The 25736-nt window shown below is 43.8% G+C and overlaps 1 protein-coding gene across 2 annotated transcripts in view; it reads right to left on the bottom strand.

Moving 5' to 3' along the window:
• Positions 1 to 25736, bottom strand: part of TMEM131 (transmembrane protein 131) — a 247746-nt gene that overhangs the window by 16680 nt on the left and 205330 nt on the right. For both annotated transcript variants that reach the window (XM_008008079.3, XM_008008080.3), the window contains exons 26-32: positions 24971 to 25122; positions 24450 to 24592; positions 23821 to 24007; positions 22518 to 22703; positions 21278 to 21436; positions 20271 to 20869; positions 3502 to 3677 (exon numbers count right to left, since the gene is read on the bottom strand). In XM_008008079.3, the coding sequence (XP_008006270.1) occupies positions 3502 to 3677; positions 20271 to 20869; positions 21278 to 21436; positions 22518 to 22703; positions 23821 to 24007; positions 24450 to 24592; positions 24971 to 25122 (1602 nt within the window). The remainder of the gene's footprint in view (positions 1 to 3501; positions 3678 to 20270; positions 20870 to 21277; positions 21437 to 22517; positions 22704 to 23820; positions 24008 to 24449; positions 24593 to 24970; positions 25123 to 25736) is intronic.

Here is a 25736-nt window from a genome sequence, read left to right on the forward strand (position 1 = left end):
GAAGGATTAATAAAATGACTGAAATTAGTTCCATTTTAAGATACAGACACAAAATCAAAGATGTAAAAATATACAAATCATATATGTAAAAACAAACCCCTTTCTTCAAATCTGTCTTCATTGTGGTTCTGTCCATTTTTCGCCCGCCTTTAATGTGTCTCGGCTGGTGCGGTGGCTCATGCCTGTAATCCCAGCACTCTGGAAGGCCAAGGCAGGTGGATTGCCTGAGCTCAGGAGTTCAAGACCAGTCTGGGCAACATGGTAAAACCCCGTCTCTTCTAAAAATCCAAAAAATTAGCTGGGCATGCTGGTGCATGCCTGTAATCCCAGCTACTCAGGAGGCTGAGGCAGGAGAATCGCTTGAACTGGAGAGGCGGGGGTTGCAGTGAGCCAAGATCATGCCACTGAACTCCAGCCTGGGAGACAGAGCGAGACTCCATCTCAAAGCAAAATTTGTCTCGACTATGTTTTGGTGAGTTGGAGTTATAAAGAACATCATTTTAATTTACACTCATATCCTGACTGGAGGTGATGGTGGCAGTGACAGTAGTAAACTGGTAGCTTCTTTTCAAGCACTGGGGAGTAAAACATTGTATTTCCTTAAAAGAAAAGTTCAGTAGAGACTGCAGCATAAAGTCAAGCACTCCAGCCATGCACCCCATCCTGAGCACAAACTGTCAGGACAAGAGAGCAGTGCCGGCAGCACACAGGGGCCGTGCTTGCCTGCCTGCGACTGCGGCAGGATTCCGACTGGTTTAATGCTAACAGCTGCTCCATCAATGGGAGGGGCTATTCGTCCACTTCATCCACACATTTACAGGTTACCCACTTGGAGCCAGGCTATGGGATTACCAAGAGGGCCCAGTTTCTCCTCCTAAGGATGGTGAAGTCTAGCGGGAGGGAGACACATGATAAGACGCCAGCATGGACCTCTGCTGTGGAAATGTTACTGGCCATTGCAGCAGCACAGAAGGGCTGTCCTGCCCACTTGAATGTGGAATCTGGACTGGGTGGCCACACTCAACATGCATCTTAAAGCTGTGCTACCCAGCACAGCCAGGACCAGGAAAGTATAGAACCTGCCTCACGTGTTTCTGTGGCAATCTGACATTGTTGCAGCATCTGAGTGTGAGATCAGTGGACCTGTCTCCCGATGAGGGTATACATCACTCATGTATTGTGTGTGTGGTTTTTTTTTTTTTTTTTTTTGGAGACAAAGTACTCATTCTGTTGCCCCTGGGCTCAAGCGATCCTCTCACCTCAGCCTCCTGAGTAGCTAGGACTATAGGTACATGCTACCACGCCCAGCTAATTCTTGTATTTTCTGGAGAAATGGGTTTCACCATGTTGCCCAGGCTGCACTCAGGTATTGCTGAACCCGCCTGGGGAGCTGCATGTGGAGTGGGCTGTGTACTAAGGGCAACCTGGTTCTCCGCCCCAGACAATCTGTGAAACTGTTCATGGAAGCACTGGTGGGGACCGATGGGGAAGGACGGAGTCAGCAAAGGGGGACGGCGATGGCTGTGCAGGGGAGCTATAAGCATGTGGTGAATTAGCGTCTACCCAAGAGCTTTACAATTTATGATTATGAAGACAGCTTGGATTTTAGTAGGTCACCCAGTGACTCTATTTAACTGTCAAGAGTAAATAACCAGAGCTAGGGCTGAAACATCTCCCTGGCTCACACATCGTTTGAAACCGTTTTGAGTTACTCATGAAGTCTCTGAATACTTGGCCCATCGGGTATTTCGTAAGCCACGAGCTTTTCAAGGACAAGGGATGTGGCCTTTTGTCCACTGTTGGTGCCTGTGCACCTAGCACGTGGCCTGGCGCGTGGGTGCTCAATTTCTATGTGTTGACTGAATGAGTAGAACAGAATTGGAAAAGACATGCAAGAGAAAATGACCTATCCAAGTTGTGATTTAGCTGAGAAGAAAATACACATTAACTGACGGACTGAGATCAGTCGCAGAGAAATAAACGCAGCCTCTCTGCAGACTGCTAAGCAGGAGGAATGACAACGCGCTGGAGGTGACAGGGTAGTAACCAGACAAGCAGGAGGAATGACAACGCGTTGGAGATGACAGGGTAGTAACCAGACAAGCAGGAGGAATGACAACGCGCTGGAGGTGACAGGGTAGTAACCAGACAAGCAGGAGGAATGACAATGCGCTGGAGGTGACAGGGTAGTAACCAGACAAGCAGGTCTCATGAAGGATGTCAGTTCTGAGCTGCACAAATAGCATGGAAGGAGCTGGGACCACAGGAGGGAATGAACAACAGGGAGCTAAGAATGACACCAATGGCTGAGCACAGAACACTGGCCGCTGGGGGCCACTGGAGAGGGGGCCACAGTGGGGTGAGCAGGAAGAGGCCGGCAGGTGGGAAGGGAGGTGGCAGAAAGGTGTGCAGAAAGCCTGGGCTGAAAATGCCTTCCCAGCTCTGATGCACAGGGTTTCAACTGCTGGGATTTTACTCAAAAGTTCAGCACAGGGCTTTCTGCTTCTCTGAAGTCATTTGTTAAAGCGCTATAAACCACAGAGCTCCAGCACTAGCTAGGAGTTGGGCTAGGGGTAGACAGAGGACCTCGGTAACGGTAAGGGAACGCAAAGGGGAAGGCGGCTGACTTGAAAGTAAGTTACATATAAATTTCATTTTAAACATTAACGAATGTGAACAAAACATTGATGCTGGAAATCTGTAAGAAGTCATTCCTCGGTCACTAGACTAAAACTAAAAAAGAAAGTCTGTTCTACAACATTAAAGGCTATATTAGGATCAGTTTAGATTTGAAATCTATCTAAAAATAAAAGCGCCAGAGTGGGATGATTACCCTTTCTTGCACATCCCATACTACTCACAGCAGTTATCTGACCCCGTCACTAAGGCCCACTGGACCCGACACTTTGCACTGCTCTTCCTGCTGTGGTAACAGCCCTGGGAGCCGAGGCCTCCAACGGGCGAGGCAACTTCTTGGCGTGCTGATGTATCCCGGGCTGGGCTCCTCGTCCCCGAGGGCCATTAAAGCCTGGGGTCTTTCCTGGGGCCACGCTCCCTCCAGGGCAGTCACCACTCTACTGCTTGGGAGTAAGCAACATGACAGGAAAAACACAACCTAATTAAAATGGTAGCGTTCCTTCTCATTCTTCTGATCCTTAAACTCTGAAAGAAGTTTCATGAGCTACAACAGTTACTATTCCAGACAGTCCCTAGCTTTCAAGCAGTGTTTCCCGTTTCTAACCGTCTTACTTTATTAACATGCTTCCAACTGCTCCTCCCCGGAGGACATGGAGTCACTCATCCCCAGAGCTGTGAATGCTGTCTGCAGGGGAATGACTCTGGAGGCATGGCCGGCACACGAACCGTTCCTCAGTGGGTGTTCATGCTAGATTTAAACATTACTTTTGTACTAAAACCAGAATCTAGGAGATGGAAGGTCTTGTGCGCTGCAGGAGACCTCTCTTTCTCCCTCGTGTTTTGTTTTGTGAGATCAGCCCGTACCTCCTTGAGGAGCGGCTCTGTGTCGGGGTTGGAGGTCTCTGTGGTGGTGGAGGAGCTGTCATCATCAGCCAAAGAGTCCTTCAGCTCATCTTCCTGCGGCTTTCCCTTTCCCTTCTTCTCCTTCTCCTCTTGCTTCTTAGGTGGTTTCACCTTGCGCTGAAGAGGTTTTCCTTTCCCTGAGAATAAAAATTAAAGTAAAAAAAACTCTTGATTTTTTTTTTTTTGAGACGGAGTCTCGCTCTGTCACCCAGGCTGGAGTGCAGTAGTGCGCTCTCGGCTCACTGCAAGCTCTGCCTCCCGGGTTCACACCATTCTCCTGCCTCAGCCTCCTGAGTAGCTGGGACTACAGGTGCCCGTCACCACATCAGGCTAGTTTTTTGTAATTTTAGTAGAGACGGGGTTTCACCGTGTTAGCCAGGATGGTCTCGATCTCCTGACCTCGTGATCCACCCGCCTCGGCCTCCCAAAATGCTGGGATTACAGGCGTGAGCCACTGTGCCTGGCCAGAACTCCTGATTTTTAAATAGCTAGCTTGGAAAACAAAACAATTACAACTTTTTTTTGAAGAGGCTGGACTCTTTTCTGATTAAAAAAGGTTTCTTTTTTTTCTTCTCTAATTAAAGCTTCCCAAATCCATTTGACTTTGTGATGAGAACAATTTAAAAAATCAACTTTACTGAGATACAACTTACATACGATAGAACACACCCATTTTAAGGGTACAGTTCAGTGAGTCTGGACAAACCTGACAGTTCTGACAAATCTGTATGTCTGTCTCAGAATGTTCGTAATATTCTCCAGAGGGTGATGGAGCTTAGAAAAGTTACAGAAGTGGAAACCAGAGATCCTCTGACATCTGCCGGGAGATGGAAGCCTGACAGTGACATGAACAACGAGGCACCCAAGTCCTTCCCTTTAGGTGTGCTGAGTCCCCGCAGTGTAGCCACAATGGCTGGGTTCAAACCCCGGCAGCTTTCTACAAACCAGCTGCCTGATCATGGCCTCTCATCTGGACAATGGAGAGACAAGACCATCCAGGGCTGTACTGAGGAATTACACAATCCCTGGGAACGGTGACTGGCACGTGGGTGCTATGTAATGCTGTATATATATGGACAGAGAGTAAAATGGACATACAGAACGCCAATTACTTTTAAAAATCTGGATGCTATCAAGACAAACGAGAACCAACCCCGAACGTATTTCCCAGCGGTGTTGTGTGTGCTGGGAACACAGCAGTGAACAACATAACCCCTGCCCTCATGGAGCTTACAATCCAGCAGGACTAGACAGAGGCAGAGAAAGCCCCGGGTTCTAGCACCTCAGATTGTGCCTGCGAAATCACCTGGGCAGGCAGGCAGGTGCAAGCTGCAGAAGCCACACAAGCCACATTTTAACCCAGTCTGTACGGGTCATAATTTCTAATATATCTCTTCAGTAATGGTGACCTAATACAAATTAATTAAAACTCCAGTGTTTTATGCATTACCTCAGAGAATATCACCATTAATGGGTGCCTGCCAGAGACTCAAACCTCAGTGTTTAAAACGGGTTGGCAAACTGTGGCCCATGGGCCAAATCTGGCCTGCAGTCCGTTTTGTATGGCTTGTGAGCTAAGAATGATTTTTACACTTTTGAAGTGGTCGAAAAAAAGACACAAATGAGAAGAGGCAACAGAGACAGTCTGTGGCCCACAAAGCCTCAAACATTTACTACTTGGACCTTTATAGAAAAAGTTTGCTGAGCCTGAGCTAGAAAAAGAGTAAATAAATCTCTTAGTGATTTCCAGGAATGTCATTTCATCATTTATTGCACACTGATTCCAAGAAGTGTTAGATTTGAAACCAAACTGGGATAGTAAGTCTCAAAAACTGAAGGGGCATGGACTATTTTGTTTAATTATAATCGTGCCACTGTGCCCCAGCCTGGACAACAGAGCAAGACCCTGCCTCAAAAAACCAAACCAAACCAAACCAAACCAAATCAAACCAAACCACACCAACAAAAAACAGGCCCCTGACCTACATCGAAGAGCCAGAGCTTCTCCCCACCACAGGAGACAGGATGGGGAGTGTCCTGCTTTGCTCCACGAGCTCTGGGATTTCTTACATTCTGAGAGTTCAACAGCCCAGGCTGAGAAGACCTCAAAATCTCCCATACAATCAAGATCAGTTCCCCATATAATAAACTTCTCACCTGCAATTATACAATTTTATCATGCTTAGGTTCACTGGGTGAGGAGCAGTAAATCTGTATAAATAATCCATATTTATAATAACCTGAAACTTCCATAATAAATACAAAATGGCTGGAAATGAGTTTTCAAAAACTAAACTCAAAAAGTGAAGCTATGAATAGACAAAAAATACCTAACAGATCAACAGTTAAGCTGAAAACTTCAATAACAAAAGGTTAATTTGGCTCATGCCTGTAATCACAGTACTTCGGGAGGCCCAGGAGGGCGGATCACTTGAGGTCAGGAGTTTGAGACCAGCCTGGCTAATATGACAAAACCTCATCTCTACTAAAAATATAAAAATTAGCTGGGCATGGTGGCGAGTGCCTATAATCCCAGTTACTCAGGAGGCTGAGGCAGGAGAATCGCTTGAACTCAGGAGGTGGGGCTTGCAGGGAGCCGAGATCGTACCACTGCACTCCAGCCTGGGTGACAGAGCGAGACTCTGTCTCAAAAAAAAAAAAAAAAAAAAAAAAAAAAAATTATTGCATGAAAGAGTAATTTACCCTTTTTACCTTAAAATCATCACATTAACTCAATATGCAGCCCGTGGACTTCTGTCCCTAGCATCTTAACAGATGTGATTTCGAAAAGGCTGACAAGAATCTCTAACCTGTTGAAGCCCATGACGCCCGTCATTCCTCATTCCACACCACCTTCCCGTTCCACTGCACACTGCAGAATGTACCCCTGCCGGGGCCCACCACGAACCCCTTCTTCTGACAACTTCATGACTGGCTCTGTCTTTGCTGGTATTCCCTAGAGATCTGCCCTTGGAGCTTTTTCCTTTACATTCTCCCTAGGGCTCAATTTCACTAACATCAACAATCCGAACCCCAAATGTCCGAAACCGAGTTAATGATGCTAAAAACATCACGTGGGTTCTCAAGTTCGTAATGTTGGTTCTTAACCAGACACACTTTGGAATAACCCATGGAATGCTAAAAAGAAAATACTGCAGTCTGGGCCCAACTACTCAGGGTCTAGGGGCCACCCCTCAGAGAGGTTCTGACTCAACAGTTCTGGATGGAACCGAGGGATTCTCCTGGGCACCAGGCTGAAAGCCCCCAGTCCATGGCATCAACATCACCCACCCAGAACCTAGGGATTCTCCTGGGCACCAGGCTGAGAGCCACTGGTCCATGGCATCAACATCCATCCAACCACCCAGAACCTAGAGATTCTCCTGGGCACCAGGCTGAGAGCCACTGGTCCATGGCATCAACCTCCATCCAACCACCCAGAACCTAGAGATTCTCCTGGGCACCAGGCTGAGAGTCCCCGGGGTCCACGGCATCAACATCAACCACCCAGAACCTAGGGATTCTCCTGGGCACCAGGCTGAGAGCCACTGGTCCATGGCATCAACATCCATCCAACCACCCAGACTAGGAGCTACCTCAGGGCCATGTATGATTTCTTCTGCTGTTTGGATTCCCAAGTTCAAATGTTAGTGGAAGGGGAGACAATGTGCCTTCCCTAACCTGATTAGACTGGATGGCCAACGTCTGGCTGCAGGCAGTCCCTGTCCCCAGAGGCCGTGCAGGGAGTGGCCTGTGCCTCCTGCTTGCCCCTGGGTGGGCTGGAGAAGGAAGCTGACGCTCAGGGCAAGAGTGTTCCTAAGGGTCTCGTCTCTTCCTCAGGGCTGGGTTCCAGGAGAAAGACGGGGCTTCAGGGAAAGGAGAGACTCCTCCAAATCTTTTGTTAGGTCAGTAGTTCTTAAAGTGTCCCCCGTTGCCCCAGAGTCCGCATCACCTGGGACCTTGTTAGAAATGCAAATTCTATGGCCATTCCAGACCTACAGAACCAGAACTCTGCGGGTAGGCACAGCAATCTGTTTAACAAGACCTCCAGGTGACAGTAATAATGCATGGTCCATTTAGGAATCCCTGGGCTGGGCGCAGCAGTGGCCTGTAATCCCCAAAGGTTTGGGAACCCAAAGCAGGAAGATCACTTGAGGCCAGGTGTTCCAGACCAGCCTGGGTAACATAGTGAGACCTGATCTCTACAAAAAATTTTAAAATCAAACTAGCCGGGTGCGGTGGCACACACCTGTAGCTCTACTCAGAGGGCGGAGGCAGGAGGATCTCTTGGGCCAGGAGTTTGACGTTACAGTCAGTCATGACTGCACCACTGCACTCCATCCTGGGTCACAGAGTGAGACCTTTTCTCCAAAAAATCAAAACCAAAACAAAACAAAAAACAAAACAAAACAAAAGCAAACACAAAAACAAAAACAGAAGAACTCCCTGGTTTTTAGGTATAAACTTTATCCAGGTTTATCAGAGACCTGTTGGGGGAATTGCTGGTGAAAATGCAGGGCCTCATTTCCTATTTCTCTGTCCCCTGGGACTCTGTGGTGGGTAGGTGCCGTCATTCGGAGCAGAATTGGGGGAATTCTGAGTCACCTGGGAGAAATGATCTAAACAATGCAATTTTGCCATCAATCCATCAGTAGGATTGGATTCTACTTCTAAAACCTCAAATTCCTTTCTCATGCACCCCCACTGCCACTCCCTAAGCCCAGGCCTTCCTCAAATGTTGCCTGGCCACCCACAATGGCCTTGTCTCCCTGCGGAGCGTCTCTTCCTGCCCCACTCTCCCACCCCACTCCGTTTTATACACTGTCAATAGCCTGACTTCCTTTTGAAACATTTTTAAAGCTTAGAAATGTTATCCTGTCCCTCATTTTCTATAGGATAAAGTTCAAATTTGGATTCACCTACCTTACCAGTGTCTGCTCCAGCCTATCCCTCTCTTCCACATGCTCCACCCTTGACCTATCAGGGCCAATTGTTGTATAACACATATAATTATTATTTACCAATTAAAAAAACAGAATTCAGAGGGAGACTGTCCTCTCAAAGATGAATGAATGAACTCAATGAACAGTGGAGAAGACAGGATGTCTCCTGGATGAAGCGTCCCTGAGGCTGGTCACCCTGCATGTCTGCTCCCACGATCTCCACACAGACTCCTCACCTACTGAGGTCATGTAGTCATTCAGGTCTGTCTCTGGACATGAAGCTCTTCTGCGACATTCTCCCTGAGATCGTCCCTTTCCAGGCTCCTGGCATGGACCCCCTTGACTCTATTTGCCATACAGCCTAAGCACCTAAGCGCAGGGATAAGGCCTTACTGATCTCTCCAGCCACAGTGCCTTGCACAGCACCCAGCACGTGGCAGGTGCCCAGCAGCATCTGCCAGGCTGCACGAGTCAGTGTTTCGCCTTCTCAACAGTGAAGTGTACCAACGCTGTGTGACCTGCTCTGAGACTCACTAACCCAAGTCCAAATGCTTATCCCATCTCAATCCTTTATAAGTCACTTATCCCATCAATAAGTAGACTGTAATGCTCTTCTGGGATGAGTGCTTATGACCAATGAGTTTGGTTTTTGTGAGATTAGTACCAATCTGTGGCTTTACAGTGCGAATTTCTACAAATGACTTTCTAATCCCATTTCAGTCTCTACACTTAGTGGAGCCCAAGATTTTCCCTAATTGGGAAACATAAATCTCATTTAAACAAACACACCAACCAAACACCTGGAGATTTATACGTTTGGGAAGATGGAGCAGATCTTTTCCTTATTCTTCCTGCCAAGCACAACTGAAAACTCTAGGCAGTGAACAAAAAGCAAAGAAGATGACTCTGAAAGGCAGAGAAGGTGACAGACTGGAGGGAGACTGGGGTCTGAGGACAGGCATGATGGTATGGTTCCCGGGTTTTCTTTCTGCCACACACATCTACTCAGAAACACCAATGTGCACAGATAAACAAAGCCTCAACAAGTCAGCTCTCTCTTGCCAAAGGGGCAGGAAAGAGGCAGTCCAGCAAGACAAAGGCTGCAGGCCAACACCACAGTAAGAACTGGGCTGCCATCTCTACCCACGCCAACAAAGGCCAAAGTGGGAGCCAAGACTTCCACCTTTGCAAGGCTGTAACCAGACATCCCAGCACGCTGGTGGTGGTGCTGTCAGGGAGGGCTAAGCAGGGAGCTGAGCCTTTCATTCCCGACAGTCAGTAACGAGCACCCCTTCCTGGCCACGCACTAAGGAGCCAACTCCAGAGGAGGCCTAGTGGACAGTCGGGACTTCTACCACTGCCCAGCGGGGTCAGCAAAGACAACATGGGAACCAGAACTCCCAGCCCTACCCAGCAGTAATGAGGAGCCTCCCTGCCCTTGCGTGTCAACAGAGGACAGCAGGAAACCAGGACTTCTAACTCTGCCTGGCAATAAAAAGGGGGTGCAACCCCTTCCTCTTCCTCTGCCAGGGCAGTCAAAGCCAGCTAAAACAGAAGGTTTAGTTAGGTAAGATCCAGTCTCAGAACATTAACACCCAAATGGTCCAGGTTTCAATCTAGAGCCACTCTTCATACCAAGAATCAGAAATTTCTCAAATCAAATGAAAACACAAACAAAATAATAAAGAGATGCCAACACCAAGATGAGAGAGATGTTGAAATTAGCTGACAAAGCCATCATAAAAATGCTTGTTCAATGAGCAATTATGAACATGCTTGAAACAACTGAAAAAACAGCCTCAGCAAAGAAATAGAAGCTAAAGAAGAACAAAATGGAAATTTCAGAACTGAAAAATATAATAACTGAAGTAAAAAGCTCACTGCATGGGCTCAGAACAGATGAGACAGGAAATAATCAGTAAACAAATATAGACAATTAGAAATTATGAGAGAAAACGGACTACAAAAAAGAACAGAGCTTCAGGGACCTGTCTGTGCAATTACAACAAAAGATCTAACATTTGTGTTATCAAAGTCTCAGAAGGAAAGGAGAAAAAGGGAGGGCTGAAGAAGTACCTAAAGAAACAATGGGTAAAAACGTCCTAAATTTGGCGAGACTAAACCTATATAGATTAAAAAAAAAAAAAGAGCAAACCTCAAAAAGGGTAAACAGAAAGGAATCCACATCGAGATGCATTATAATCAAATCTGTGAAAACTAAAGACCAAAAAAACCTTGAACTCAGCTGGAGAAAATGACACATGACCTACAGGGAAAACACAATTAGAATGACAGAGTTCTCATGAGAAACCACGGAGGCTAAAAGGAAGCATTTTTCAAGTTCTCAAAGAAAGCAAGTGTCATTCCAGAATCCTATACTCACATGAAAATATCCTTCAGGAATATTCGGACATTCTTAGATGAAAGAAAACTCAGAGAATTCAAATCCAACAGACCTACCCTAAGAAAATGGCTGAAGAAAGTGACTAAAACAGAAAGGAAATGATCAAAGAAGGAACCTTGGAGGATTAGGAAAAAATATATAAACAAAACAAGATTTCCTTCATATCTTAAGTTTTCTAAATTATGTTTGATGACTGATGTAAACATTCAAACACTATCTGATTTGGATCTAAATGTATGTAGAGGAAATATTTAAGACAACTAAAGCAAAGACACATAAGGGAGATGAGGTTTCTACAGTTCACTTGTGAGGGTAAAATGATGACGCCAGGACCATGAGAAGTTAGGTACATATAATGTATATCTAAAGCAACCTCTAAAAAAAAAAAAAGCTGTATGAAGAGATACATTAAAAAATGCTACAGATGAAACAATTCTAAAAAATATACAAGTAACCCACAAAAAGGCAGGAAAAAGAAAATAGAGAAGAACGAAATAAAATGGCAGATTTAAGTCCGAACATATCAATAAGTACATTAAAAGTAGACAGTCTACTTATATAACAAATACAGAGACTGGCAGACTGGATTAAAGATCATGATCTAATTATATGCTGTCTATAAGAAACGTGCTTGAAATGTAATGATATAGGCAGGTTGAAGTAAAAGGATGGAAAAAAAATCATGGGAACATTAATTAAAGTAAAGCAGGAATGGCTATATTAACACTAGATGAACTTGAGAGGAAAGAAAATTACTAGAAACAAAGAAGGACATTATATAATGATAAAACAGTTCATCCACCAAGAAATTATAGCAATCTTAAATGTAAACGCATCAAACAAAAACACTGCAAACTATGTAAAGCAGGAACACCTAAAAGAGAAATCCACAATTACATTTGGAAATGTCAACAACTTTCTCTCAACAGTATAACAACTAGACAGAAAAATCAGAAAGGAAAGAACTTAACACCATTATCAACCAACAGGCTCTAATGAACATTTATAAACTAGTCCACACGAAACAGGAGAATATACATTCAAGTGCCCGTGGGTCATAAGCCAAGACAGACCATATCCTGGGCCATAAAACAAACCTCAACACATTTAAAATAAGTGAAATCATTTGTAGTGTATTCTCCAATATAGTGGATTCAAAGTAGAAAGCAATAACAGAAAGATAGGCCAAATCTCCAATCTTGGAAGACTGGAAACTAAGCAACACACTTCTAAATTATTCATGGGTTACAGAAAGTCTCAAAAGAAAAAAAAATGGAAGGGAATAAAACTGAAAGTTCCATGTATCAAAATTTGTGGGACAGCAAAAAAGCAGGGGTGAGAAGGAAATTTATAGCACTAAAAGCATACATAAGGGGGGAAAAGTCCTGTATTAACAATTTAAGCTCCCACCTTACGTAACTAAAAAAAGAGCAGAAAAATAAACCTAAAGCAAGCAGGAGGAAGGTAATAACAGAGGTAAGAACAGAAGGCACTGGGATGAAACAGATAAGCAATGGAGGCAAATCAATGAAACACAGAGCTGTTCTTTGATGAGATCAATAAAACTGACAAACCTAGGATGACTGACCAAACCCCGCCCCCCCGCAAAAAAAAAACCCAAAAATAACTAAAAAAGAAGACACAAATTACCAATAACAGAGATGAAACAGAATATTCCTATAGACCCTAAAGACATCAACATGGTGGTAAGGGAATACTATAAACAACTCTATTCACATAACTGTGATAACTCTGATGAAATGATGGACCACCTGATTGAAATGATGGACCACCACAACTCACCGAATATGAAACAGATGCTGTGACCAGCCCTGTAACTATTAGGAAAGCGAGTGAAAAATTAACATCTTCCCCCTACTTAAAGTGAACTCCAAACTAAGTTTCACACTTCATACAAACTGAACTCAAAATGAATCATGGACTATAAAAGGATAAAGAGACACACTATGGACAAGTGAAAAATATTTGCAAACCACATATCCGACAAAGTACTAGTATCTAGAATATGTCAACGACTCTCAAAATCAATAGTAAAAAAACCTCCAAACAATCCAATTAAAAAAATGGGCAAAAGACATGAAGAAGAAATTTACCAAGGAAAACAGACAGATGGCAAATAAGCACATGAAAATATGTTCAACATCATTATCCATTAGAAAATGACTGCAAAGAAAAACCACAAAGAGGTTATCACTACACACTTATCAGAATGGCTTCAACAGAAAAAATGGAGATGCTGCTGAGGACGTGGAGAACCTGGATCACTGCCACACCAACAGCACGGTCATTAGAGAAAACGTTTTGGCAGTTTCTTTAAAAAAAATGAAATATGCAACTATCATGAGACCCAACAAATTCACTCCTGGGCACATATCCCAGAGAAATGAAGCTCTGTGTTCGTACAAAAACTTGTACACAAATACTTGCAGCATCTTTATACATAATAGCCCTAAATCAGACATAATCCAAACGTTCTTCAATGAGCAAATGACTGAAAAACCTGCGGTACACCCATACGATGGACTACTATTCAGCAATAAAAAGCAACAAACTGGCGAATCTCCAGAGAATTAAACTGACTCAGAAAAACCAAAACGGCACATTCCTTTCGGGAAAAAGTTCTCCTTAGTCTGGCAATTATTAATCTCCTCCATTTCCACAATTTTGTCATTTCAAGAATGTTACATAAATGCAATCACAGCTGCCAGACTAAGGGGTAAGTGAAGAAGGAGGGAAGTGAGTGTGGCTAGAAAACAGCCCATGAGGATTCCTGTGGCCTTGCAAATGTTCTGTCTTGGCTGTATCAGCATCACTATCCTGGGTGCAATACTGTACAGTGGTTTTGCAATGTGTTCCCATTGGGGGAAACTGGGTAAAAGGTATATGGGATCTCTGAATTTATTATTTGCATGTGAATCTACAATTATCTCAAAATAAAAAGCTAAAAAAACAAGTAACTGGCCAGATACAAAGTGGCTCATGCTTGTAATCCCAGCACTTTGGGAGGCTGAGGCGGGGGGACTGCTTGAGCCCAGCATGGGCAACATAGGGAGACCCTGTCTCTCCAAAAAAAATAAAAAAAAAAAAATTAGGCATGGTGGTGCATGCCTCTGGTTCCAGCTACTTGGGAGGCTGAGGTAGAAGAATCCCTTGAGCCTGGGAGGCTGCACTGGGCTGAGATCACACCACTGCGCTCCAGCCTGGGTGGCAGAGTGAGACTCTGTCTCAACCAACCTCCCCAAAACCAAAAACCAAAACTCTTTATTGACAAAAAACATTTGTCTCTGACTGCGGGGTACCTTGGGGCTAACCTCAGTGTGTGGAAGAACACTTAGGCTGCTAAACATTTAGCGTGGAGAACCAGCCACTAGCTATACTTACCCACGGTCACCGTAAATGCTGTGTGTGGCGGGGAGGGAGGCTGAGTGTGCATCTGAGAGGCACGGTGTAGGTGAGGAGCTCTCATTCAATGTGACGATGTTGGGTTTGACAGGGGACCAACAGAAAGGATCTTTGTGAAGAACACTGCCATAGTCTCTGTAACAGAGACACGATATCCGTTCTACTATTCGATGTCCTCAGATTCAGGCAGGAATTTAATGCCAGCAAACTCTGTTTTCAGATGAACTCCTATGCCCCCTTTTCCTTCAGGACAACTATGTGACATTCTTCCTCAACCATAACTGCCAGAAAATTTGCAGCTCCATTTAACACTTAATGGTAACAACTCACTTTATTCTAGGTTTCTGCTGATAGTACCATAACTAAAAAACAGATGAAACACCGAAAACCATTTCTGACTTTCACTCATTGTTTTACATGTGCTTTGATAATTTAAACTATCTCTAATCTGTTTTAAATATAGGCAAACTATGAATTATCTATGTAAAAAGCATGTCCGAGACATTTACTTCGTCTTTATTGTCACCAAATGCTGTATAATGAATTTGTCTGAGCTACTTGCTCTGAATAAATCGCTAGTCTGAGCTAGTTAGTTGCCCCTCTCCCACTTTAAATCCTTTCATTTAATTGCCACCCAAAAGAATTACTTCAGGGAAGTTTCAATCACTAGCAAATGGATTTTCTGAACGTGTGTGGTTCCACGTCAGGCCCTGTCATATCAGTGACAGCACCTGAGAGGGACATCTTTGGAAAATCTCCAGAGAATCACCAACGGTGACCTCTAGAAAGAATCTCCCCAGGCTTCAGGGGTGCTGGCATCACACTTAAGGACTTCCTCTTACCCTCGACCTCCCACTGTCTGGATCCCAGGCCTTATACAGGTCGACAATCTCTTATCTGTAAATCTAAAGTCCAAAAAACTCTCAAAGCTTTGTTTCCCAAACTCATTTAGAAACAAAACTTAATATGACTATTTTTGGTGGCTGATCTGGTGTTCACCTACTTTTACAGTCTTGGAATGCACTGCATACCTTTCCAAAATTCTGAATTCCCAAACATGAGGCACTCAGTGTTGCCTAAGGACTGTGGACCTCACCTCTAGCTCACTGACATCCCATTTCCAAGGCTGCACCTATGAACCTGGTATTGCCCAGAACTGCTTTTCCTCTGAAACCCTACACTCACACCTCCTTTTCAGACCTAGTCCCCTAACATTCCTTGCTCCCACCATCCTCAAAATTCAACCTCTTGGATTTCCCATCCCTTGACTCATCCATGTTCTCCATCTGTGAAGTTCCTTCTGGCTAAAGGTCCTCCCCCACACTGCTAATTCCACACTGCCGGCACGGCACCCCACCGCTCTCCTGCCAGCACTCCTGGGACGTCCTCTCTTGCTGTCTTTTTGCTGTCCCTGCCCCACAGAACTCCAGCACTGTCCTACTCCACCAACTACCCAGTTTTCGTTCTTCACCACTGGGCTGCAGGGTACAACTGAGAAAGTGACACGAGCCGCAGGCAGTGCCTCAGTGGCCCTCGGCGGGGCCTCCAACGTTGCTGAAGGGGCCGTGTGCAATTCAAGTTTCCCGCCCCTGCTGACTCCCCCAGCCTACAATGTTCTCAGCCACGTGGAATTTGACTATTCCAGACTTTGTCTATTTTGTGTTTCTACCCTACCACTCACTCCAAGCAGTCTCAGAGAATGACTTGTTCAAGTAAAAACCTCCCTAAACCCACATGCTGCCTCAAGTTGACTCAAGTTCAAGTGAAAACCTGTATCCTGCCTCTCCATCTCTACCAACTCACCCGCACCGGCACACCTGCGGAGTGTCCATCCTTTTATCATCTACCAAACTGGGCCTCGGCCCACTCCACCACCTGGGCACACGGTTTCACCAATTATCTCATTTTCTTCCCCCTCCCTCTTTTTCTTTGAGGAGGCAGCACAGTGTAGGAGTTAGAATCACACAAACTGGGTCTTGCTCCTGTTCTGCCCAGTGTTGCTTTACTGGAAAACTGTAGCAAGCAGTGCCAATCACCAGGGCGCACGAGACATTGTGGTCACGTCTGAAACCTTGGCAAGTGTGGATCAGCACTGCTGTCTCAGCCCTATGGGCTTCTGACCTTGACCCAGAGATATTTTCAAGCACCACGTTTCCATGTATTTTTCATTTTTCATAAAAAATACTGTCTTCTTGGTTGCAACTCTATATGTCTTTAAAAAAAAAAAACCTATTATACAATACATGCATACTTTTTTCTTGTTAAAAATTAAACAGGGGGCCGGGCGCGGTGGCTCAAGCCTGTAATCCTAGCACTTTGGGAGGCCGAGACTCGCGGATCACTAGGTCAGGAGATCGGGACCATCCTGGCTAACACGGTGAAATCCCGCCTCTACTAAAAAATACAAAAAACTAGCTGGGCAAAGTGGCGGGAGCCTGTAGTCCCAGCTACTCGGGAGGCTGAGGCAGGAGAATGGCGTAAACCCGGGAGGTGGAGCTTGCACTGAGTTGAGATCCGGCCACTGCACTCCAGCCTGGGCGACAAAGCGAGACTCCGTCTCAAAAAAAAAAAAAAAAAAATACAGGTTAAAGAGTAAAAGCCCCCAACACACTCACTAGTTAGTGGCCACTCTTAACAGTCTGATGTGAAAGTTACTCTAAGCCACGGTGACTTGGTCTCAGAGGTGATCGCGCTTCACACAAACTGTTCTTTCCAAGGTCACAAATAATGTCCTCAAGTCCAGGCTCCGCGCGCTCTTCAGCCTCTGCTCCGCTGGGCCCTGCCTGCTGGGATGTGCTAACCACACCTTCCACTGCTTTCTGTCATGCTATCTGCTGGCTGCCTTCTTGTTTGGCCTTGCTCTCAGGATTCTCTGCTTGTCCCAATTCTTACCCTCGAGACCAAGTTCCAAACACATGCTTCTGCTGGGATGCTCCACAGCCACCTTCAACGCAGCAGGCTACAGATGGCACGTGCCACTTCCTGCCCCAATAATAACCATGGCGGTGGTGACACCCTATGATGTGGGGAGTAACTCTTCTCTTCACTTTAAAAATAACAAGTGGAGGCTCAGGGGAGTCATTTTTTCCAAAGTCACACAGTTAGTAAGGGGGCGGGGTCAAGATATAATCTGCACCTGCCTAACGGCAGAGCCTGGCCTCTGGACGCCACAACTCTCTGCCTCTCCCTACCCTCAATAAAGCCAAAGCCAGAAACGAGAATGGCCACAGACGCCACCATTTCTCTGGGTAATGCAGACACTGAGACCCAACTGTGCCAGACTCATGGTTTTCTTGGGTTTTAGCCTTCAATCCTGCAATGGCTGCTGTCCAGTCCATGGGGTTTAAGTGTTACAGGTGGGAGAAACCAAAGAAGTACAGAATCTAATTCAGAATCTTAGTCGGCAACACGAGTCCCTGCTCAGGCCAACCACGAAGAGGCGGCATTTCTGGGCATCACCTGCCACCGGAAGCAGGGACTGGAGAGATGGCACAGCATGGCTGCCTGGGCGGCTTGCAAGCCATTCAACCGCTGAAGGCAAGATCCAGGAAGATCAACACATTCACTCGAAGAGGTCATTCGGAGCAGCTTCCAAAAGCCAGAAACTACATAAGCTCATTACAAGAAATAATTTTAGTATCAGATACCAGGGGGAGAAAAAAAAAGAACGTGTGGCCTCTAAAAAGAGAATGTTCATATGTAATGTAAATCTGCTATTTGCAGGGGTGTGGGGGTAAGCTTCCGAAAGATTATAAAGGTTCTGTCCAGCTGGAAGCCTACAGTTTCACAACACACCACTAGTTTGCAACCCCAAGGTCAATGCCCACCTTTTAAAGTTCATTTTAAAGACTGTCTTTCTATAAGTATGCTATACTTCAATAAAAACACTGAAGAAGAAAAAAAATATAGATACAGGCTCCTTCCTTTTTACCAAACAGCATCAGTGGGAAGCATAGTGAGTAGAGAAGCCGCTCCTGTGAAGCCTGTAACCACTGTCTCCTCACAGGCTCAAGAGTCACCAATAATGTGGCATCCATGCTCCCTCACTGAGTGTCTTTTAGTAGGCTGACTCTAGGACCACTGAAAATTAAAAAGTATTTCACTTTAAAATTTAGGTTCTCAATGAGTGATCCTGAAAATAGAACTGGACCCATCACGCTGATGTTGGAAGACTGTGTTAGACACAGGAATGAGGGAGTCAGTTTGACTGCCCAACTCCTTCTTTGTGATAAGAAAGGATAACACAGATTTTTTATTCATGCTTTAAATGTGGGAAAAAATGCTATGTAACTTGATCTAATTAAAAAAGAACTTTTAAGTATTCACTTAAGATTATTCTAAAAATTACCCTAAAATATGTAAGCTCAGTTAATAATGGGTTAGCCAAAAAAGGATTTCTGTAGAAGGTTAACCAATCATATTCAAGACGTCTTACTGCTTTACAAATCCGAGTGCGTGTAATTCCAAGAGGACTCAACAGAGCTAGTTTTCATATTACTGGGACTAAAAAATTATCTAAAACTCCTAGACTCTGGGATGTCAAGTTTCTTCTGGCCTCTTAGGGCTGCCAAGATCCCTGTTTTCTGTATAAACTGAAGCCAAAAACTCCTTGGTAAACCATTCTGGAAGGGACTGATATAGGCTTGGAATCAAGTATATTAGCATGCTGCCATGAGAGAGAAAGGAAGATGCAAAAAAGCTCAGGCTGTAAAGGGATGAAATTGCAATACAACTAGAGGCTATTTACTGGTTTTAACCTCTTGATTCTGGAGCTCACAAACTGGTCTACCTATTTGTGTGTGGTGCAGACTTCCAAGCTCCCAGTGGTGTCTACCTCTTGGTATTTATGCCCTTGTGTGGTTCTCTCTCCTGGAGTGTGGGCTGGACCACACTTCGAATGAGCAGAATACTACAATGTTGATGGGATGTCACTTCCCAGATTAGATCATAAGAAACAGTGACTTCCATCCTGCTTCCTCCTTGCCCTCTTGTTTGTTCTGGGGGAGCCAACTGCCAAGCTGTGACCTGCCCTGTGGATAGGAACCACGACAGACCTCTGGCCACAGCCAGCAAGGAGCTGGGGCCCTCCGTCGAACAGCCCATGAAGAACTGAATCCCGCCATCAACTGCCTGTGTGAACATGCAGGCAGGTCCACCTTCAGCGGAACCTGAAGATGACATCAGCCTTGGCCAACACCTTGGCTGCAGTCTTGTGAGGACCATGGGACCCAGCTAAGCTGTACTCATGTCCCTGACCACAGAAGCTGTGAGACAAGAGTATACGTTCTTTTAAGCACCTGGGTTTTGGGGTAATCTGTTACTCAGAGATAGGTAGGTAACTAATCCAGTAAGCAGAACTCTAAAGCAGGGTTGGCAAGCTTTTTTTGTGAAGGGCCCGATAGCAAACATTTTCAGCTTTGTGGGCCATACTGTTTTGGTCACACTTACTTGACTCTGCCATAGAAGCAGGAAAGCTGAGGATATACCAACAAATGAGCATGGTTCTATTCCAATAAAACTTCATTCATAAAACCAGGTGGTGATTTGGCCTGCTAATTTAGTCTGCCAACCCCTGCTCGAAAGTAAAGAAATCCTAATTTGGAGTTAAAAGGCAGCTGATCTCCATTTTACTCCTGCACTCAAAATTATCTTAACAATGAAAAAAAGCTAAATCTATCACAATAACACAATCACAGGCAGCTGAAAAGAAAAACAGTAGATGTTCACGGAATTTCTGATTTTGGTAAACAATCTAAGAAATACAAATATATCTTTTATGACAGATACCTCTAATTGCATTTTGACGGAAAAGTTGAAGTCCAACACTGGAGATAAATCTGAGCCAGAGGAACCTACTAAATTAGCTGGTTACCACAACTATAATCTTAATAGCTCCTGAAGCATGCACTGGCTTTTCCCTCCCACATCACGGATCTCCAGCAGTGGGAGCAGAGGATTACCTTTGCTTTTTGGCAATGGCGATGGAGGCTGCTCTGTAAACACTTCTAGGGCTGGGGAGTCATGGTGGTCGAAGTCTTTGTCCATGGCTTCTATGAGACTGGTGATGTCCGAGTCCTCGGAACTGTGCCTCGTGCTGCTGGCACGTTCTGGGTGGGAAGGGTGTGCGAGGGGGGCGGGAGACAGCCGTTCGGGCTGCGGCTCCTGGGGCTGAGGCACTGGCGGTGGCGGAGGCGGCTGAGGGTGCTGCTCCAGCGGGCTGTGGGCATGGTGCTGGCTGCTGTGCTGGCTCTGCTTTGCCCCTTTGGACTTTCTGCCTGCTGTATGACCTTGAGTCACTGTGTTCGAATCTAAGACAAGGGGGCTTGCTTTGTTAGCAGACTGTGAAGAAGCTGCTTGAGCAGAAGTCCTACTAGAGGTACTTGAACTGTTTTTGGCTCTGACGTTTTCCACGTCAGCTGAGTTTCTATTGCTGTGACTGCTGTGTGGGTGGACCGATGGGCCACACTGCTTATGACTCCCGGCACTGGGTCGGGATGATGAACCGCCTGCTCCACAGAACCCCCTACTGTGACTGGGGTCACAGCTGAGTGTGTTCAAGCTGAAAAAGGGACCAACTGCAGATCAGTAAATAGCAACCTACAAAATCTAATATTAAAAAAAACTTACTTCATCAGTACAGCCACCATAAACATAAACTACACTTGGGAAAAAAGAGCAAGAAATAGGGAGAATTTCTACTACTCTCTAAAATCTGTTTTATCTGAACATGGATAATTTACCGTCAGTGATCTAACTAAAAGTATTTTAACCCTTACCAATATAATAAAAACACAGTATCCAGTACGAGCTCTAAGTCACCCAGAGTTCCATACAGGGTGCTATTAAGTAATCAGAATTAAGATTTTTTTTCTCCTGAGCAAAGATGAAAAGCAACTTATTTTTTCTTGTAATTTTATCAGCCAAATCTATGTACACGAGGGAATTTATTGCCAGCATGTGAACATACTTTCCTTCAGATGAAATACCAACGATTCTCCTGAGATCAAATGGCCTTCCCACATCGAAGGGCGGGTTCGAGGCCTCAAAGGATAGCCGCCTTCGAAATGGCTCCCATATTCCTTGAGCTTCCAAATAGGCTGTTCCAATGACCAAAAGAAACAGTGCACTGCAGGGGTAAAAAAATTGGAAAATCAGGATTGTTAGTGAACAAGCAACAAAATTCGATGTTAAAGGCAGAGTTTCTTGGTAAAGTACAAAATGATATAATAGAAAACCAAGTTGTCTGTGACAACTTTTAACAGACAAAACCCACAGTTTTATGGACAAAAGTTTGCACATCAGTTATTCTTTCTCTCTCTTTTTTTTTTTTTTTGAGACGAAGTTTCACTCTTATTGCCCCGACTGGAGTGCAATGGGGCGATCTCAGCTCACTGCAACCTCAGCCTCCCAGGTTCAAGCGACTCTCCTGCCTCAGCCTCCTGAGTAGCTGGACTTACAGAGATGCACCACCACACCCGGCTAATTTTTTGTATTTTTAGTAGAGACGGGGTTTTGCCATGTTGGCCAGGCTGGTCTTGCACTCCTGACCTCCGGTGATCTGCCCGCCTCGGTCTCCCAAAGTGCAGGGATTACAGGTGTGAGCCGCCGTGCCCTGCCTGCTCATCAATTTTTATAGAATGCCATCTTACATGGAGGTTTTATATGGAGGCAATAATTACGTGTATTAGAAGAAATGCCTGGAATCTGATTTTTCTTTTACTAAGAAGAATTTTAGTTTCAACTCTCCAACCTGTTTCCTCTAAAGGATGTCTGATATAAATATGTAAATTAGTTTAGAGGTGACTCTATCTGATTCTTGAAACACAAAGTAATATACTGAGAACAGATGAAGACACTGAGAATTTAAAAAATATTTCTCATCAGTTTCATGTGGCCTAAGTACTATTAAGTATATTATATATACGCCCCAGTCAAGTAACTTTATCTGAGCATTTTAAAAAGACGTCAAAATGTACTTAATTTGTGTAACCAATTTCAGAGGTAAAGAAGACTGTTTATTATATATGCCACCCAGGAAGGGCTCAGTTTTCACTGTTCCCACCAGTCTGTGAGCCTGATAAAGGCAGAGTTCTATCTTGTTCGCTGGCATATCCTAGAACTCAGAACAGTGGCTGGCGCACAGCGGGAACTCGATCAACAGTGTTACATGCTGAATGAACATGAACCTTGAAACAAGACACAAGTACCTCATTATTCCTGAGATGATGATATACAGAGCCAGTTCCCAGTTGGGTCTGGGTAGGGCTTCTGCACAGGCTGCTAACATATGGTAAGGAAGGGATGCATTCAATACAAACACAAACTCAGAGCCACTGGTTGTTATAAACTTCAGTTCCCGGATAACTCTAGAAGCTGTAAAATCAGGAGTAAACCTAAAACACAATGATGGTAGTAAGGCTAAGTTTTAAAAATATCTCACAAGCAGTCTACATATAATACCAGTCCCATAAGCCTTTGACATATAACAGAATTTGAGTTTGATGCTTTTACTCAACTTCCTCATTTTAGGATGAAAAAAGTATTGTCCCATGGTCAATAATAGGAACAACTGTATTCTGTGAATAATTAGAGAATTTACACTAAAAAATAACAATAATCAGTTTCCTGTAATTATTAATTCAGAAAATGGTCCTGAGCTCTGTGTCCTTCTCTCCTCCTTTCTTCTTTATCTAAATCCATGCTCTTCTCCCAGGCTACAGTCCCAATAATGTCTTTTAAAAACACAAACAAACCGTCAGGGGCCCAGTGATTTCCCATCATCTCCTGCAGTATGGATTACTGCTGCAATTATTTCATTCGTATTTTTTGCTGACTGTATGCACCTTGAGGAAAGGTGTCTTATTCCTCACTGCGTCTTTAGGTGTCACACATTATGCCTTATATACAACAATGTAGCTACTTATTAAGTAAACATCCATTAAAGAGCACAAAATTCAATATTCAATTAAGGGACAGAAGTTGCATTTTATTGCATAAACTTTATAACAAAACAAGTTATCAATTAATTGTTCAAATATGCTGCAGCTATTACTGAGATGGGCATTAAAACTGTCTTCTAACCAAAATATTACATATCTTCATACTGCAAAACATGAAAAAACTGTACACATATGAAACAAATCTCTGTTGCTGAGGGACTGTGAATTTACACCAACATCTTTTGCTTTAACATAACCCTGAAAATAATTTTTAAATTGATTTCTAAGATTATCTGATTCACTTCAGAGATAAAGTTTTACGACTTTTGAAAACTGAGATATGAAGAAATGCCTCAACCAAAGATTAAGTGAAAAAAAATTTACAACTTTGAAAACTGAGATAATGAAGAAATACCTTAGCCAAAGATTAAGTGGAAGAAAAAAAAAATCAAACGAATACATTTGTGGATAAAGACTTTTGGTAAACATGAAAACATATCTTTGCATAGAGTTTGAGCAACTTTAGTATAGAAAGTCAGTGATTCATTATACCTGAAAATAAAATACTTACAATATGATTATATCTCTAGAGGCATTGGCACTTAGGGCAAACTCCTGACAATTAACCACTTTAAAGCCATATCCTTCACAGGAGTATCCACTGATTTCAATGGTTTCTATGTGAATTTGAAGTTGTCCTGTATTCTCTACCTTAAATGTTCTTTTCAATGTGAAATTTGGTTCTCTTAGTTTTAAACCTAAAGGATAAAAAATCAGGAATAAGACTAAATCTTGCCATCATGTGTTCCCAGTCCAAACGATAAACACACTAATTCATGAATTACTATGTGTCACAGGTTATAAACCATCCCTGCACGTCAGAGAGATCAGCTGTTCCTCAGAGTTCATCATGTGGTAATCTACTTTGACACATCATTTTAGATGGCAAAGGTTTATTATATTTTACATTTCATACTGAGAGTAAATCAGCTAAGGTATGCAACGAGTGCAAACACTTTAAATCTCTTATGACCCAAATCAAACAACTCTAAACATAAGACATGGAATTTCCTTAAGATCTTAAGCATTCATAACTAATATACACGTGTGCACATATAGAAATAATGTTGTTTTTGAAATTATTTACTGTTGAAAGCAAATTCTGAAATTAGCGTCCTTGGAACTGTTAGGAAGACTTACTATCTGTACAATCTTTTAACAAGGCTTCCGTGATTTTAAAGCGTAAGGAACTTCCTGGACCTGGAAGCTTGCCTGCCACCCTCAAGTTCTCAGTTGTTCCTTGTCCTTGGACCATCACAGCATCCATCACAGTCAGGTTATTTCTATGCAAGAACAAGAATTACAGATTTTCCTCTCACTAAATTTGCACAATCTTTTGATTAGCAATTTCTACTATTATTTTACAGAGCACCACGTAGAAATTAAATGGTGAGAATTTATAATTTAATGCAAAAATACACAGAGAAGAGCAAGAGTTTTTATTTTTAAGAGACACATATCACAGTAAGACACTATTCATGGTTTTGAACTATGCATTTGATAACAAAGGTATGTTTCATCAGGCATGGAGTATGTGTGCATGTTTTGGACAAAGTGAATTCAAACTATTTCGTAAGTTAGACACGTAAATTCATCTTAAAACAAGTGAGGCCTTCTAAGTGAGTAGTAAAAATGAACCCACACTGTGTCACAGAACCTACCTGACGATGATAAGTGAAGAAACAGTTCTGTTGTGAACTGGTGTAAACTTTACTTTGACAGATTTCTTTTCTCCGGGTTTTAAAATTAGGTTTAAAATTAAATGTCGAGAGAGGCCCTCCATAAATCCCGTTGAACTCTGCAGTGGATGAGCCTGGAATCATTGGGTAAACAAAGAGGAGTCATGAAGATATTCTCTGGAAGAAGTTTCTTCCTTTACACCCCATCTGCAGCCCAGCAGAGGTTCTCAAACTGATCCAATGCGTAAACAACTTTATCTGTCATGTTTAGATGCGGGTTAGCTGGAAAGCAGCGCAGAGGAACCAAAGATGAGATGCACACTCGCATTAAGTCCAAAAAGGGGCTTTGTTCCCCAGGTCACCAAACAAAGTCCTCAATGTTTGCACAAGGCATTTGTTTTTGGATACGTATCTCTTTTGTTTTTAACCTTCTAAAATTTCAAAATATTACACACACAAAAAAGGACAGAAACCTAAGATGATCGCCTAGACACATTAGCACAAAGCAAACACTTGTGGAACCAATGCCAGCACCCCAGGCCTCCTGCTGCTTCCCACCACTGCACCCCTCTAAAGAGGACCAAGGCCAACACCTCAGGCCTCCTGCCACTGCCACGCCACTCCTCCCCTCGGAAGGGGGCCAGCTGAAGGGTGTTCAGGCTGCACTGTACGTTTACAGGTAAAAAGATTTCCAATTCCTATAAATTTCTCCTTGAATCTTATTTTGAAGGTTACACACGATTACTGT

Source organism: Chlorocebus sabaeus, chromosome 14 (genome assembly GCF_047675955.1).
Source record: "Chlorocebus sabaeus isolate Y175 chromosome 14, mChlSab1.0.hap1, whole genome shotgun sequence".
Taxonomy (NCBI): Eukaryota; Metazoa; Chordata; class Mammalia; order Primates; family Cercopithecidae; genus Chlorocebus; species Chlorocebus sabaeus.